At 34.3% G+C, this 18,470-nt stretch overlaps 1 protein-coding gene across 3 annotated transcripts in view; it reads left to right on the top strand.

Annotated features, from left to right (window-relative positions):
* The window catches only part of Wwp1 (WW domain containing E3 ubiquitin protein ligase 1), a 117,968-nt gene that overhangs the window by 70,557 nt on the left and 28,941 nt on the right, over window positions 1–18,470 (top strand). For all 3 annotated transcript variants that reach the window (XM_071602257.1, XM_027947974.2, XM_027947970.3), the window contains 6 exons: window positions 3,239–3,578; window positions 13,079–13,174; window positions 14,872–15,046; window positions 16,629–16,683; window positions 16,785–16,869; window positions 16,978–17,106. In XM_071602257.1, coding sequence (XP_071458358.1) covers window positions 3,239–3,578; window positions 13,079–13,174; window positions 14,872–15,046; window positions 16,629–16,683; window positions 16,785–16,869; window positions 16,978–17,106 — 880 coding nt within the window. The remainder of the gene's footprint in view (window positions 1–3,238; window positions 3,579–13,078; window positions 13,175–14,871; window positions 15,047–16,628; window positions 16,684–16,784; window positions 16,870–16,977; window positions 17,107–18,470) is intronic.

Here is an 18,470-nt window from a genome sequence, read left to right as displayed (position 1 = left end):
CTAATGTGCTGTCAAATATAATCAACAATAATGAGTTGAATCGTGATTGTGATCTTATTATTTTGTCTTGATTTTAGTTTTTTAAAAATTTTAATAGAAGTTCTTCTAATGTTTTACCTTTGATACATATATGCTTACTATTGGTTTATGATAGTTAATCTAGATTGTTATACATGATTTTTCCTTGATTTCTCAAGTATATCCTCAATATTTTACTTAATGCTTTTGGGTTTGTATGAAAAATAATCGCATGGCCTTTATCTTACAGTCTGTTAACACAGTAGATTTTTTAACATAATTCCCTAATATTGGACATCGTCGAATTTATTTATATATGAAGTTGCTCTGTAGTCTTCTTGGCTGCTGCTGTTCAGTTTCAGTTTTGAAAGAATTATATTACCTTTATGGAATGTTGGAAAGCTCCCCTTTTCTTCTTCTTTTTCTCTCCTCTTTTAACATTTTAAATAACATGGAAATCATCTATTCATTAAAGGCTTATAGAATTTTCTCAAAAACTTCTCTGAGCCTAGTGCCATTAAGGTAAATGGTGTTAGTTCTTTTGTCACCTTTTCCATTTCTACCTTGATTGGTCTTCTTAAATTTTTCTTTTTTTAAAAAAACTTGGCAAGCTATATTTCATGGTTTTTCCAACTTTGCTGATTCGGAAAGTCATCTGATGCATTTGTTTAAAATATAGACTCCCAGGACCTTCCCTACAGCTTTCCCCTGGAGTTTTTTTTTTTTTTTTTTAAGTCTAGGGTGGGAACTGAGATACAGTTTTTTCAGTAAGATCCCAGTTGATTCCTATCAGGTGGTTTAGGAAGTTCTGGTCTGTTTTGTCAGTTTTTGATTCATTTCTTTTGACCAGTTTGTTTCTCCCCTGGCTCTGTAATTGAATTGTAAGGTTATTTATTACCATTCTTTCTGATATTCTTGGGTACTTCTTTGACCATGTCCAATAGCATTTGACATAGATGTTTGTCATTAGTTCCTCTAAAGTTTGTGATTTCATTTCATATTCTTTTAACTTAATAATTATTTTTTAATCCTCTAAGCAAATTGAAGTAAACTATATATAGTTATACATATTATACAAATATTTGTGATTGCTTTTTTAACTCAAATTTAGATCAAGTATATTGATTTAGGTTATTAGATCTTTCATATTATTAATGTTTCTTCTAATGCACTGTTTGTTATCTGCATAGTTTTTAGACAGGTATGTTCAGTTTTGCCTTTGTGATTTGTCTTTAATTTATTAATTCAGCAAATATTTATTGCTTACATATGTCAGGCATTTTTTTTAGCTATTGGGAATACAAAATGAACAAGTATGACAAAGCCTTTTCACTCCAAACTTAATGAGAAATAATAAAAACAATTTCAAAACATGAGAAAAAAGAATCATATGCAGTCTGGAGTGAGTGGGCATGTGCATCATTAATTAAGGTGTTCACGGACTGCCTTGCTAAAGGTGCAGTGAGCATGGACTTTGAACCATGAGAAGAAACCTGTTATAAAGTATTCATAAGAAGTCAGACATAGCTGTGGACTAGCTTTTGGTAAAAACTTTGCAGTATTTTCATATTTATTCTGCTTGCAATGGGAACCTTTTTTTGGTACTGGAGATTGAACCAGGGGCACTTAACCACTGAGCCACATCCTTAGCCCTTATTTATTTTTTGTTTTGAGAAAGGGACTTACTAAGTTGCTTAGGGCCTTGCATATTTGCTGAGTCTATCCTTGAACTTGAGATCACCCTACATCAGCCTCCCTAGTTGTTGGAATTACAGGCTTGGGCCACCATGCCTGACTACAGTTGGAATCTGATGGCATGTTTGTTCAGGTGAACAAGGAGATCTGTTAAATGTTTTAAAAAGATTACTTCTGTTGGAAGAATGGACTGTAGTTGGAAAAGACAAGAGGTAGGCAAATAATTAGGAGGCTTTTATAATAGTGTAAGCAAGAAATGGTGATCTCTGTATTGGTAAAGTGTATTGGTAAAGACGAAGAAGAACTGAGAGCACTTGTTGAATTACATATGGGAGAGAAGTTTTGCCTTGAGTGACTGGTAAAGTTTCCGTTTAATTTTCTTCCTCTGTTTCTAACAATTTATGTTTCATGTGCTATGTTGAAGTGTGCACCAAGGTTTCTTCTTGGACAGAATTACATCTTTCCTTAAATATTCCTGTTTCCATTTAATGTTATTTTGCTTCAGAAAGATTACTGATAATCCTTTTTTTTTAATTTTGTGGAAAATCGAAGGAAATATTGTTTTTAAGTGAACATCATAAAGCAGACCTGGGAATTAAGTCTTTCTCTGCATAGTTTCTTTTGTGTTTTTCCATTTTATCTTAACAGTGTTTGGTATGGAGTAGCGCTGTAGATATTTTCTCTCTCATATTTCACTGTTGTCTTCACTCCATTGCCGCCAAGCCATTCTCTCCTCCATATTTGGTACAGCACTTGATTTATTCTGTTGTTTCACATTTGATTCCTTGAGTAATGTACTCTTCTTTTTTTTCACTATTAAGTCTTATTTTTTCTTTTAAAAACTACCTGAAGATTTATTTCACTTGCCTAATTTCATCTCCCTATATCAATTCCATTAGAACTTTGAGGTGGACAGGTTTTGTTCAGTAATCTATTTTCCTTGCAATTTTAATTGACTCACCTTTATATGACACATAGTTGAAAATGGATCATTAAACTTAAAATGAAACTTATGGAAATTACGTCACCATTACTCACCAGTATACCAGTCTCAGTACAGGGTTATTTCTTCAGAAAGCAAGTGGGTTCATGGATCTTTTTACAGTTCCCTATTGTACTATTTTAAGAATTAATACCATTATATATTTCCTATAGGCAAAAAGTGGTTTTTATATTAGCTACCATTTGTATACAAGAAGAGAGGTTGAAAGGGATCATTTTGAAGTTTTTATATAGCCCTTTTAGACTTTCTTTTAGAATAGATAATTTGGAGGAAAAATATTTATTATCCTAATGTTGGTTTCTCTTTCCTGAAGTTGATTATATATAGTAAAAATTTGATTATTTATTATTTTTTCTAAAATGAGAGCTTTGGAAAATATAATCCTCTTTATTTTCATCAGTACCTGCTGTATTGCTTATTGCTCAGTCTGAATTATGTTCTTATGCAGTGTAATTGATTGATTAGGTAATTAGGTGCTTTGTCATTACTTCCTAGATCATCTTATTAATTTTCCCTTCTCAGTTAATCGAGAATCATCCTCACCTGCACCAACTGATAATGCTTCTGCCATGAGTACTCAATTAGCATCTGAAGAAACCACCTTGACTTCAAATTACACTAGCAGTACCATTGAAGATCCTCCTGATCAAGAGATACAAGAGAGTATGGTTTCCTCAGAACACAGTGAATGTGTTCCTTCTGTCAGTACAGAATTGGGATCTGAAGCTAGGAGCATTTTAGACCCTGACTCCTCTAATTCTGGAAATAGTTCTGCTTTTGACAAATTAAGGCAGCCAGATGGGTGTGTGGAATCTGTACGGCAGCAGTCTGGAAATGCCAACACAGAATCTTTGCCATCAGGGTATGTTAAAAAAATTTTTTTTTTAAAGTTTGACTTCCATTTAAGTAATAACTTTTTGGTGATATGTGACTACGGAATATGTATATTAAATGTTTCTGTTGTTCAGTAATTTGAAATCTTAAGTTGGAATCTGATTTTTACTATTTATTTATGCCAAGCACAAGTACTTTCTGGAACTAAGAACAATTGCTCATCTAGTTGAAGTATACATGATATGAAGGGAAAAATAGAAAACTGATGTTAATTTGATTTGATTTTGACTTTTTCATGAAAGTGACCATAACTCTGTAATAACCTCAGTGTTCTACTCTCCAAATGTCACACTTGAGAACAACTAGTCTTTTTTTTTCTTTTTTCCCTTAATATTGAGTGCTGGTGACAGTTAACAGTTATGTAATCCCAACAACTGGCTCTGTTACAAACTCATTTTCCTTGAAGCTTAGTAATTCATAATCTCCTTTAAGTTTCCCTCTGTAATTATTCAGTTCCCCATAATTTTCTTTAAGAGTATTCTGTATGTATATTCCATTTGGTGATCTCTTCCATATCAGTAGGTTTTTTTTTCTTCTTCTTCTTATTTGGTACTGATGATTGATTCCAAAGGTACTCTACCACTGAGCTATACCTCCCATCCCTTTTTAATTTTTATTTTGAGACCATGGTCTTGCTAAGTTTCTTAGAGCCTTGTTAACTTGTTGAGACTGGCCTTGAACTTGTAGTCTTTCTGCCTAAAGCCTCCCAAGTCACTAGGATTACAGGCATGTGCCACAGTGCCTGGCTACTTAGGTGTTTTTTAAATTTTTTCAGTCTTGGCTCTGATGACATTAATATTAATCATTCATTATTTTTATATTCAAAAAGGTTACTTACAGGTTCAGATTTGAAAATGTGTACATATAATGTAGTTTGTGCTGTTTACAAAAGTATAGACAGTGTTTTCAAAACATCTTATAGTGGACAGAATGTCAACTCATAGCTGTTGAAACTACCCTTCTAGAGGTCTCTAAGTACTTTATTGACCTCATTTTCTTATGTAATTATGCTCAGACTCCTTTCCTACTTTGGAACCATTTTTTCTTAGTGCTCTTTACTGGCACGTGTGATTTTTGCCCACTGTATGCGGTTTAAGCCTTTGTTGTTATTGTATATGTGCGTGCATGCACATGCATGTCCCTGGTAGATCTAGTACTCTCGTAGCACTTTATTCATAATGTCTAACCAGACCTTTCTCTGAGCTGATTTTCAGCTGCTTTCTGGAGATTCCTTCTTGTGTTTCCTGTAAGCACTTCTGACTATACATTATCTTCCATTTTTTTCCCTCAAAAATCTCTTTTCTTATGTTTGTATCTTGGGTAGCTTTTTATCCTCATTTCTTGTGTGTATTGTGATGTAAATATAGAAGAAGAAGTTCTTACTGTCAAAAATCAGTGACTGTACAGTTTATTTTAAAGCTATGCTAGAGGTACGTTTAGTATGCTCTGGGAAGGAGCATAGCAGAGTTGGGATAGGAAGAGTAACTGATGCTCTTGAGGCCAGTGAATACTTTCTGGAAGAGATGACCCCTAAGTGGATTTCTGAAAGAAGAGTAGGAGTTAAGCAATCAAGTAATTGGCACAAGTGTAAAAAGTTCCATTCTCAGAAGAGCCATTTGCATATTTCAGATCACTAGCATCTATGAAATGTATATAGCGAACCCAGGAATTAGTGTTTTGTTGTAGATTATGTTAAGCATTTGTGGAAAGAAGGAATATAATGTTGAAGAGTAAACAGTCCTGTGAAGAATTTTGTATGTCTTATGGGTTTGATAGCTTTTCTGAAAAACCATGAATAAATATTAAATAATTTTAGACAGGGAGTAGCATGGTCATATACTAAGATCATTCTTTTAGTGATTATGAACAGATTGGGAGTTAAGAAGGCAAGTTAGAATAGCAGCCAACCTGTTTTATAAATGAAGCAAGAAAGCATTCCAGTTAAAAACGGCAAGTACATAAACCTAATCTGTGGGAGCCAAATAAATGCTTCAGTACACCTGTAGCTACTATTTTATAGTCTTTTTCTTAGGGAAATTTGCAGTAATTTAAATGAACTTCAGGTTGTGGTTTGCAGCCCATTAATAGGATATTATAATGAAATAAATCAATATAGTCTAGAATAAGAAAGTTTGCTTTTCTCATGTGCTTGTGTATATTAAATCTGGATAAATAGCAACCTAGTATACATAGAGATAATTATGTAAAATATATTTCTTACTCTGTAAGCCATGATCAAAAAAATTTTAAAAACCATTAATCCACGAGAGACTTTAAGGGAACTTGAAGTGAGATAGACGCTAGTCTTTTAAGGTGGTATTAACATGGGTCTTAGTAATGAGCCTTGGGGAAGTACAAGAGTAGAAAGAGTGGGAGCAGATGGATTCTTCTGGCATAGGTAGTACTTGGTTGTGTAACCCTGAGACAGCAAATTTCAACTTTATATCATCCTCCCTTTTTTGCTTAAAAATCTTAGTTCTTGTGTTTCCTCTCTGGTGATTTACCAGGTTATTTAATTAGCTACGAGCATTTAAGGCTTTGTGAGAATGTTATAGCCAGTTTGAGAACTGGTGCTTCAAGTTCTCTTGTTAAATAATTCTTTACTCCCCAGTCTTAATTTTGCTTCCTTTTATATAGAGATACATTGGTAAAATGAAAAATTCCATGTTTCAAAATATTACTAAAAGCACAGGTCTGGAAAAGCAGACAAGTGTATTAGTATTGGATTACTCCTTCAGAGAGATTAAAAATAGATTCTGGGTCTTTCTCTGTCCCTGAATAGTATTTAGGCAGCTGAGTGATGGTGTATTTGATTGAAATAATGAATAGAGCATTGGACTTGGGGCAAGAGAATGAAGAGGCAGTGTTGTGTGTTTATAGGGCATCCAGTTACTCTTTTACCACATAACATATACCAGGGAGGTATCCTGAAGATGAATATTCTAGCCTGGTGGTGGCATTTAAGTGTTTCTGCCAGGCATGACCTTGCCTAAGGACTTGTTTTATCTCATATCTCTTTATCCACCTAATCAATCCCTCCCTCCCTCCCTCTCTCCCTCCTTCCTTCCTTCTTTCCTTCCCTCCCTCCCTCCTAGGGCCTCATGCATGCTAGGCAAGCACTCTACCACTGAGCTATATGCCTAGACCTTTCTATTTTTATTTTGAGACAGGGTCTCATTAAGTTGCCCAGGCTAGCCCAAGAACTTGAGGTTATCCTGCCTGAGCCTCCCAAGTAGCTGGGTCTAAGGTGTGTACCACCATGCCCAGCATATCTAATTTTAAAATGCGTTTCTATTAAGTTGTACATATCAGTATATTTTACTCCTCAGTACTTTAGCATGCGTATCATTAACTCTAGAATTCAGTATTTGCTTAACAATTTTAGGTGAAGTTTACATAGAAGGACAAGTACAAGTGTCACATGTACTGTTTTGATGAATTTTAATAAATGTAAACTCTGATAAATCCTTATTAAGACATAGAATATTACCATCACTTCAAAAAATTGTCTCAAGCTCCCTTTTGAGGCAATCAGTATTCCATATTTTTTCCCTACCGTAAGTTCGTTTTCCCTGGTCTAAAACTTATTATAAATAGAATTAGTTCAAACTCTTTTGAGTAGGGGGCTTTTAATCTGCATGCTGTATGTAATCTGTATTTTTTTTAACACTTAAAATTACTACATGATACATATTTATGTGTTATTGACTATTTTCTTTCCACTGGACTTATTTTTTAATTTTTAAATAAGTGAATTAGTGCTCCATTAAATGATTTTGACGGAGTAATTAGGCAAAAGATCAGGCTTGTAAATGCCAGTGAAAGAAATGGTTATTGAGGTCAAAACCTGCTGAAAGGGGAGAAGGGCATAGGGTAGTTCAGTGGATGGAAGAGCATGCACAGGCCCTGGGTTCTGTCAGGGCATGGCAGGAGATGGGGGACTACTGAAAACTTGAAGAACTGAAGAACACCCAATGAATATAATTACAAAGAGGTTATTTATTGTTAATCTTGTTAGCAAAGTTGTCTCAGGGAATAATGAGAGCTGTATTCAGATTACTGTCATTTGGGAATGAACAAAAGAGGAGGAAGTGGGATAGAAAATTCTTGAAGGGTGATACAGTGAAAGAGGAAAGCTTGATACAAGTGGTCAAAAAAATCACAGAACCTGGAGGTAGTTTTTGTTCTATTTTATAAAATGGAAGAGACTTAAAGATCCATCTGCTGATGAGGAGTGGAGGCAGAAATTGGCAATGTAGGAAAGAGAATAACTTGATTTGTGGTTTATGTGAAGGCACTAGTCTCTGCCCCATTTGTAAAACCAGTTCTTTACCAGTCACTAAGTTTTTTACCAAAGGGGATGGGGGGAGATGGGATGTAGGATTCTCTGGATAGTTAGTGAAATTGGCCAGGCTTCTTCCCTGTGGGCAAGGAATTCTCGTCCTGAGATTCCACTATCCCCACTCCCCAACACACATACATTACTGGGGATTGAACCTAGGGACACTATCCCATTGGGCTATATTGCCAGACCTTCTTATTTTTCACTTTTGAGTCAGGCTTTCACTAAGTTGCCCAGGGTGTCCTCAAACTTGGAATTCTCTTGCCTCAGCCTCCCTAGTTGCTGGGATTACAGGTATGTGCCACCACACCCAACCTTAAAATGTTGGCAGAAGGCAACTGGGTACACAGCATACCCAGTAATCCTCAGGCAAAGTGTAGGGGGCAGGGCAGGAGTTTTTCTCTTTTTCATGTGAGTACTACATAAAACCAGGTACTGTGGTGCACACCTGTAATCCCAGCTACTCTGGAGGCTGAGGCAGGGCAGTCACAAATTCAAGGCCAGCCTCTACAATTTTGCAAGACTCTGAATAAGTTAAACATTTCCAAAATATTAATTATCATAAGCACAATGCCAGAGATAAATATCTGTATGTTCTCCCCCAAAACATTTACCAGACACCAAAAGCCAGTGTGGCTCATCATTTTCTTAGGCAAGACTTCATCAAGAAAATAGATTAAAGCTAGGATCTGGGGTGTTGCTCCGTGGTTAGAGAGGGTACTTAGCATACTGGATGCCCTGAGTTGATCTCCAGCATTGAGAGAGAGATATATACAGACACTTTGCCCTTGATTCTTCCAAAGATGTTTCAGATAAGCTCCCCAAAGTAAATCCTTCTAAGATGAAAGTCCAGAGATGCAGCATTGGTCTAGTGATTTCAGAGAAGGAATGAAACTTGGACTCTCAAGAGGTAGTTGAACTTCTAATGAGACAAACCCATATCAACAATGGATGGTGCCAGAAAATTAGCATCCTCTTTGATTATTTGAGGCTTCAGACCTCAGGAGCCCACCTGGAAGAGCACACAGGAGTTCAGAACACTTGCCTGTCTAAAAGCATATAGAGAAATCATCTTGCTTTGACTTTTTCTTTTTTGGTACTGGGAATAGAATCCAGAGCTTTATTCTTGTTAGGCCAGTGCTCTACCACTGAGCTACATTCCCACCCAGCGATGAATCCTATTTAGAACACAAACACTGAAATCTGAAAGTGATCTCTTCTTTTGGAAAAAATAAAGTGACTTGGAATGTAAGTGCTTATTGAATATTTGTTCAATGTTAATTAGAAATGGTTGCAGTTAACTTAGAAAATGGTTTCATAGCCCAGTAAGTACATGGAAGGCTTGGTTTACTTTTCCCCCCATATTTAAATTGTTTTTGATTATAAAATTAATGACTAAAATATTTAATTTATGCAAAAAAACATTAGTAATCCTTAAGCTCACTAACCAGAGTGGTATCTATATATTTATTATGGCAGAGAATATTTTAGAGCCTTCTCTGAGGCAGGTGATAGGCCTTGTGTGTACAGACAGGAAAACCCGTTGTTCTGTGGAACATGTGGTTCAGCAAGCAAACAGGCAGTGACTTATGTTAAAAACTTACTTAATAATGTCAGGTAGTTGCAGGTTCTATAATGAAAGATTAAAGAAGGCAAAAACAATAGAGAATAGATATATACATTATTATTTTGCATATACTTGCAGAATTATTTTCAGAAAATTGTTTCATATTTTACTATATTCTGTTTTTTTTTTTTAATTTTTAAAACTTGGTCATATAACCATGTCATTACAGATAGATCACACAGTCACCAAATATTTAGTTAACATTTAAACATCTTGAAAGTAGCAGATTCAGTGCTAGGTTCTGTTAGTACACTTGGTGAGCTAAACAAAGGCCAAACTTTTGTGGTACTTATGGGCTAAATATATAGTTCTTCCCTGTCTATTGCTGTGTAACAGATTACTCCAAGATTCAGCATTTTAGAACAACGCCTTATTTCATGGTGTCTGAGGATTAGGAATATAGAAATAGCTTATGTGTATGCTTCTATTCAGAGTCTGTCATGAGGTCGCAGTCATCTGGAGCAAACCCAAGAGAGCTGAATTCTGGCTTCTCAATGGGAACAGCCAATCTGTGTATTGGTACTTCTGAAAGGTTCAGGAATTAGCACATCCCATCCTTAGTAGGTGGTGGTGAAGATAACATTATAAACAGAAAGAGTAATTGAAAGTTAGTTTGAAAAGTTAACATCTAATTCTCTCTGCAGCCAGGATTATTGCTTCTAAACATTCCAAAAATTAAAAACAAAAGGATAAAGATGGCAAGTTTCATAGCAGAATGGCATCAGACTTGTCAGAATCAATATAGAAGCTAGTGGACAAGGAGCCAGAATCAATGCTGAAGGAAATTATATCTAGCTTAGAATTTTGTGTCCAGCTATACTGTTGATGTATACATACAGGTAATGCATTTTCAGACATCCTAGATTTCCAGAAGTTCATTTCCCATGTCTTCTTTATTAGGAAACTAAGACCTGTGTTTCTTCATGAATCTCAGGTCTTTCACTGTCACCACTGGATTTTGGAGAAACGTGAGTCAGCCTTAGTTCCCTAAGAAATAAGACACCAGTCTGCCAGGAGAGGAGTGAAAGGATTGTCAGCATCATGGTAAAGAGAAGATGACACCAGGCAGTGGGTCTTGCTAGAACATTCCAACAGGACATTTACTCAACTAGACAAGTGTTTGTGGTTAAACAACTATGTAGAAAATAAGGCAATGAGAGGGTACAGGTATTCCAGCTAAGAGTTGTTTTTGTTTTTTTAAAGAAGTCATGGTATGTTCCATAGTTCAGCTATCAAGAGTCTATATAGATGTAATAATAACTGTGAGAAAAGGCACAATGCATGTGTATGGTTGAAGCAGTTAGGAGAAAGTAGTCAGTATGTTTGTTCAGGAAACCAACCTGAAAAGCTTCATCTGTCATGGTGAGAAGTTAGTACTTATGTTTGAAATTAAGTCGTACTAGAAGTTAAGCATATTCATAAGAAAAAGAGGTAAACACCAGAAAGATGGACTAAAACATTTGAAAATGTGAGGGGAAAATGAAACAAAAGAGAGTAGGTGGTATTATTTTTCACAAAGGGTTCAATAGTCTATATAGACTGTTTAAACTATGTGAAGTATACATAATCATATAATTATGAAGGTGTGTATTAAATTATGTGAAAGTTTATATAATTTTGAATAAAATTGAACTAGACTTAAAATAATAAAGGGTATTTTGTTGTTATTGTTGTTGTTATTGTTTTGGTACTGGGGATTGAATCCGGGGCACTTCACCACTGAGCTATATCCACAGTCCTTTTTATTTTATTTTTTAAATTTTGAGACAGGGTCTTGCTAAATTCCTAAGGTTGGCCTTGAACTTGTGATCCTCCTGCCTCAGGTTGCTGGGATTGCAAGTATGTGCCATCCATGCCCAGCCAATAAAGTGTATTTATGTAAAAAGAGTTGAAACCAGGGAATGTTGCTATAGAACAGCAATAACAATTTAAGGACTAATTATGGGAACTACTACCTAAAAAAAGCATAGTACCATTATTACTAGGAAGCTCTTGAAATTAAACCAAGTTTTTAGGTTTTCATTTATTTTTGGTAGTTAAGCTTTTATATAGATATATAGCTCACTTTTCTATGTTACCGGTCTTTCTGAAATGCCTTTAAAATGAGTTATATAAATTATAAAATCATGTAAATTATATAAATTCTTTCTTCCCATGAAATTTAAAAATTTGAGTTTTTTGGGGGGGGATATTGAATTCAGGGGTACTTTACCACTGAGCTACATCCCCAGCCCTTTTTATTTATTAATTTTTTTAAAATTTTGAGACAAGGTCTTACTTAGTTGCTTATTAGGGTCTTGCTAAGTTACTCATTCCTCAAACAGGCGATCCTGCTGCCTCAGCCTCCCAAGTTGCTGGGATTATAGGTATGTGCCGCCACACTGGGCTCCCATGAACTTTTTATTAAAAGAAACAATTGAAGTTAATCTGAAGATTCAGGTTATGTATTTTTAGTGAAACGTTTTATACAGAATATCTATATTTTGGTTGTGCAGACTAGCACGAACATTCAGATAGGATTTTTATATCACAGTGTTTTTTTAATAGATAAGTTTAATAGCTTGTATGATTCTGAGTGATTATGAACTTGGAGATCTTTGTTGTTCATAGTTACTCAACATTTTGTGACTGAGGTGCGGATTGAAATTTTTTTGTGTAATATATATAATTTTAAGTATGTAAGTCGGTAGGTATATCCTAGTGTAGGGAATAGCCTTAATGTGTATGCCCTTAGTGTATAAAGATTATGTTTGGAAAATAATTTAAGAACTTTTTCTCTGTTGATGAGGTTTCTGTGTTTAAGAGAAAGGAAAGTATTTTCAATTTGTTTTACTTTAAAATTGAAAATAAGAGGGTTAAGCTCAGAAATATCAGGTTTTTATTTTTTTTCTCCTCTCACATTAAGAGTTGAGAAGAAGAAACAGATCCCACGGAACATCGGAGTAGGGCAAATGAGAGATTGAAGTAGAACAGGAAAAAGATAAAACTGATATCCATAAATTCAAAGCCCTACTAGAAACAAGAGCAGGATGGATGTGAACAATGAGACACTATATGCCAAAGATGAAGGAATTTTCATGGAGTATTATCACTACTTACTCCTTTAAGATTTTTCTGCTACATTCTCACAGTTATGTATTTTTGAAACCAAAAGTAAAATGAATATTAATGAATTTGTGCCTTGGGTTTGATATTAGGCTGAAGTTGTACTCTTGATTTTTTTGTTTGTTGTCTGATGATGTATAATTTTGAAAATAAGTAACTTAAAAGTTTTAGGCATTCCACCCTTTTGATAAGTATAACTGTAATTACTATTTGAGTTTCCTATACTATTATGAAGAGGGAATAATTAAGAAGTTAAAGAAGCACTAATACTTGAGAAAACAAATATGTTTTTATATATGTAAAGCTTGTAATTTTCCTGATTGTAAGGAAATTTTCAGATTGTCTTAACATGTTGTTGTTTACTTTTGTTTTTGTTTTTGTATTTTTATTAAAGGTGGGAACAGAGAAAAGATCCTCATGGTAGAACGTATTATGTGGATCATAACACAAGAACTACTACCTGGGAGAGACCACAACCTTTACCTCCAGGGTAATGTAGCATCTTAATGTATATTCAGTTGTACTTTTTTCATACATGTAATGTTTACATTTATTTAATACAATATAGAGTGTATTAGGCTCTAAAGATAAAGACAGTAGCTGCTTAAAGTTTGGATAGTAGTTTTAGTGAAATAAAACCCATGTTATATTATCAGTGGGTTTAAATGAATGACAATTATGTGGTGATCCTGTCATAATTAAAATGAACTTTTGGTTTGTTATTGAAATATAAAGTTCATTTTAGTATCAAATAAGATATGGTAATATCTTATTTGATACTAAAATGAATATTTTTTTAAATATGGAAGACAAAAAGAAATCTGGAAGGACTAGATATTTTGATTATCAAGGACAAAAAACATTTTAAGAATAGGCAGAATGTTTAGCGGGGAATGTATAATTCAAATAGCTATCAGTGCAGTATTATGAAATATTATAGAAGAATTAAAAAGTTAGTAAGGATGCAGTTTGGGCATGACATTGAAAGATAGCCTAGAAGCTTCAACATTATTTAATATGTAATTTTTTTTTTTTATTAAAACCCTCTATAATGTAATACAAGTTCACTTATAGTCATCTTTCTAGATCATCATTTTGAACTAGTCTATTATCTCTTATGTCATTAAATATTTTGATATAAAGTAGGTTAGATTACTATCTATGGAGAACTGTGTATATAAATGGTCTGACTTTACTGTAGTTTTAGTAATAAGCTTATGGAAAGAATTTAGAATTAGTCTTTGAAAGGATTCTGAAATAGTTATAGTATACTTAATGACAGATGTGTGGGAAAGGTGAGAGATGCACTGAACCCTGGATGGAGCCTGAGTAGAATTCTGGTTGGTAGAGGAATAGGGAAGGCCATTCTGTTCTGATGGAATATAAAAGAATGACAGTGTGAAACACAGCACTCTTGGAACCAGCAGGAAGTAGTGACTTTGACTCTCAGGGAGCCCTTGAATATTCTCAGGGGGATGAGGCTGAAAAAGTAGATGGGTTCATTTGTATGTCATACAAAAGAGCTGTGCTAAGTGGAATGGAATGATTTCAACTGCAGTTCAAGAAGATAACTGACAGCAGTGTGACAGCAGAGGGCTAGTTAAGAAGCAACAAAAAGGGTTCAGTTCATTTAATATCCTGATGTAGGCAGTGATCACAAGGCAGATTGCTTGGTGTACATTAAGCACTCTCAGTAAATGCTTATTAGAGAAAAAAAAGTGGGGGAGAAAGGGTAGTAGGATTGAAACTGTTAAATCAATGACCTCTCTTTTAGGCAGTGTTTAGAAATTATGTTAATTATGGAATGGTAAATGAATGACAAATATTTTATAGCTAAAATATTTTATAGTTTCATAGATTTTTTAAAGACTAAAATTTATTTTATGATTTTAAATCATTCTGAGTGAAGTATTAAAATTTAAAAATTTCCCTTTTTTGTTATTTCTTTTTTTTTTCTTTTTTTCATTTGCTTGTTTGTGTGGTACTGGGCATTAAACTCAGGGCCTCATGCAGTGAGCTACATCAATTATTTAAATTTTTATTTTAAGGCAAGATCTCACTAAGTTGCCCAGGCTGGACTTGAACTTGAGATTCTCCTGCTTCAACTTTCCAAATAGCTGGGATTATAGGCATGTGCCACGATGCCCACAGTATTTTATTTTCTTTTATTGTTTTTATTTGTGGTAGTTGGGAAAGAAGAGTTGATGATCGTGGAAGAGTTTATTATGTGGATCATAACACCAGAACAACAACATGGCAGCGGCCTACCATGGAGTCTGTTCGAAATTTTGAACAGTGGCAATCTCAGCGGAACCAATTGCAGGGAGCTATGCAACAGTTTAATCAACGATACCTCTATTCGGTAATTAGCAAATTATAGGATGTTAACTTTTTCTCTCAGGCATTTGCTCTTTTTGTACTTTAGTTATTTTCTAAAATGTTATGTGTATTTCAAGGTATTTCCTGCAGTCTTTTAATAAATAATAATTTTTTTTGGTAAATTTTGCATTCAAAAATTTTGCAGGTTTTGGAGCATTTCAGATTTCAGAGTTTTGAATAGGAATGCTCAACTCGTACTTTGTAAATAAGAAATTATGTACTGTGTGAATTTATCTTGTTCATTTATGGAACCTATCTGTATGCATGAACCTTGGGTGAAACAAGGCAGAATTAAGTATTAACTATGTATCAGAAGTATGTTCTACAAATAACAGAAATCCCCTTAAAAGAACTGAGGTTTAGGAGCTGGGGTTGTGGCTCAGTGGTAGAGCGCTTGCCTTGCATGTGCGAGGCACTGGGTTCGATCCTCAGCACCACGTAAAAATAAAAATAAATAAATGTCTTGTGTCCAACTACAACTAAAAAAATAAGAGGTTTATTTATCACAGTAGAACATCAAATCTCGGGTAAGAGTTTAAGAGGAATACTGCATTGGCTTAGTAGTGCCGTAAAGTACCCAATTACTCTCTGCCTTTTAGTTCGCCCGTCCTTATTATGCATCATGCCTGTTTGTTTGAACATATGGAATTGCTGCCCTCTGAGCCTCACTCCCACAGTTAAGCAAGAAGAAAGGGAAAGGGGAATTGTTTTAGCTGGGTTTTATGTAGCAAGTTCTTGCCTATTTAGTGAGGCATACCCTCACCTTGACCTTCTGCCTATACTCAGTAGCCAGAATTTGTCACTTTATCAATTCAACTAAGGGATTGAAACAGGGAATGAAATATTTCTTATGGATACATTGCTATCTCAAACAAAACAGTGGGTTGGTTACCTAGCTAGGAGTAAAAATGCACATGGAGTATAATTAGCAATATCTGTGAAAAGAATAAAAAATATCCATCAATATACTTTATCATTAGGAAATTATTTTTCAGGTTATTATTTTTATATTCTTTTAGAATTTAAGAGATAATACATTTTCTTCAGAACATATTTTTAGTTGCAATCATAAGCATACATGGAAAAGGTTTTTTAAATGTTTGAATATACAAAAATACTAAGTAAAAATAAAAGTTCATTTCTATAAAGATGAATCTGGAGTTTAATATTGGCTTTATTAAAGGACATTTATTTTAAAGAGCACTGTGATAGTTGTGTTTTTAAACAAATAATATTGCCTCATTTAAACACCATTTATGTGCTCTTTGACCATCTCATCTCACCCTTATAGATGATTATAGAAGGACTAGGAGATGAAAATACCGATATCAGTGTATTATTTCTAAATTGTTTTAGTAAAAACCTAAAAAGCTTATCAGTTGATAGGCTGCTCTTACGACGTATTTAGAACTCTGTGTCTTGAAATTGATATATTTATCTTATCTTTATTATATCTTTATTATATTTTTTAAGAATTATAGATTCTGCCAAGTGCTTGGCTTATTTCTGCTCTTCTGTTAAAATGCTGTTATTTGATTTTTTCTCTCAACCCCTTCCCTAATCAGGCTTCAATGTTAGCTGCAGAAAATGACCCATATGGACCTTTGCCACCAGGCTGGGGTAAGCTGATATGATGTTGGTAAAAATGTCTGTAAGATATGTCTATATCAAATACTTTTATTAAATGCTATGCTCACTTTATTTATTTATTTAATTTTTAGAAAAAAGAGTGGATTCAACAGACAGGGTTTATTTTGTGAATCATAATACAAAAACAACTCAATGGGAAGACCCCAGAACTCAAGGGTATGTTTATACTTACTATAGTCATTTTGCACGCATCTGTAGATAACAATCAGTGAATCTTGAATCCTTACAAAATATTCACCTGTGATTATAACTTTTCTCTTTTAGCTTACAGAATGAAGAACCTCTACCAGAAGGCTGGGAAATTAGATATACCAGGGAAGGTGTTAGGTACTTTGTGGATCATAACACAAGAACAACAACATTCAAAGATCCTCGAAATGGGAAATCATCTGTGTAAGTAAAAACCTGTTCTCCTTAAATGCTGCTTAATGAAGACATGAGGTCCAGTCTCTAGTGTAGCCTCAGTTTAGCAACAGATTTTACCTTTTGGTTCAAGAAAATGTGCACAAGTCATAAAATACCTATCTTTGTTCTGTCCCATACCAGAATGGATTTGGCATGGAATTCCTTAATTATATTATATGTAATATAATAACTGACAAATATATGCATAGTAGTTGCTACATTCGAGGATTATCCCAAGCACTTTATATATATTAGTTCATTTTTCTCTTGCCTTTGAAGTAGATATTGTTATTCTTCTTTATCAAGTAAGGACACAGGTGTAGTGAGTATACCTACTACCAAGTTATAGGACAAGTAATAGAGCTGTTTCCAGAATCTGTGCTTTTAGCTCTTATATCATACTGCTGCAAAATGAGGGTGAGATATTGAACGAAACTGAATTTCCCAAATAGATTCCTGAAGTAGTGGATAGATCTCTTCTTCATCCTTACTCTGAGGTGTTATGTATTTGCATCACTAAGAAAATGGAAGCAGTCATAAGAAGTCTTTTGTAAATTTCTTCACATCTACCTGTCTCCCAGCACTCATCCTCCATCTTTCTTCTTTATTCCCAACTTGAGAACATCTCTAGAGCCCAGCTATATCTTATTACTTCTAATATTGCCATGTTGGTTTATTTACCATTGTCTGTCACCTGGAGAGTATAAGGCTCCTTGTTCTCTCTGCTTTCTAATCACACCTTCTGTGATGTTATGTTATTCTCTATATTGAAAGAAAATGTTTTTTTTTTTTTTTTTTTTTTTTTAATAAAAAGTCATTCCTTAGAACAAACTCCCGGCAATGATTTTCATGTGAATTAGAGTAAAAAAGCAGTTTTTAAAATGGCTTCTAAGGCCTTGTAGAATCTGATCCCTGTTAACTTTTAAGCTTCATCTCTATTTTCTCCTCATTGACTCTGAACTAGCTCCATTGGCCACCTAGCTATACCTTGAACATCTTAAGCTTCCACCTCTGAATCTTAGCCTTTATTCCCTCTGTTTGATATGTTCTTTCTCTAAATACACATATAGCTTATGCCCTCTCTTTTTGTGTTTTTGCTCAAATGTCACTCACTGTCTATGAATCTTACACTCTTCATAATTGCAAAAGTCTCTCCCCATATCACTCCTGATCCTTTGTCCTCTTAATAAGACTTTTTTCCCCCTTTAGGAAGTTGTAAGTCATTTACCTCCCCCTTTTAACACACACCATTTGTAGTTTACTTATTCATTATGTTTCCTTTCTTTCATCTTCACTAATACTTAAGTTCCATCAAAAAAGGCATTTTATTTATTAAAAAGTAATACTCTCAT

This window comes from Marmota flaviventris, chromosome 15 (assembly GCF_047511675.1).
Source record: "Marmota flaviventris isolate mMarFla1 chromosome 15, mMarFla1.hap1, whole genome shotgun sequence".
Lineage (NCBI taxonomy): Eukaryota > Metazoa > Chordata > Mammalia > Rodentia > Sciuridae > Marmota > Marmota flaviventris.
The sequence above is the reverse complement of the archived record's forward strand: the minus strand, read 5'-3'. Positions and strand labels throughout refer to the sequence as shown.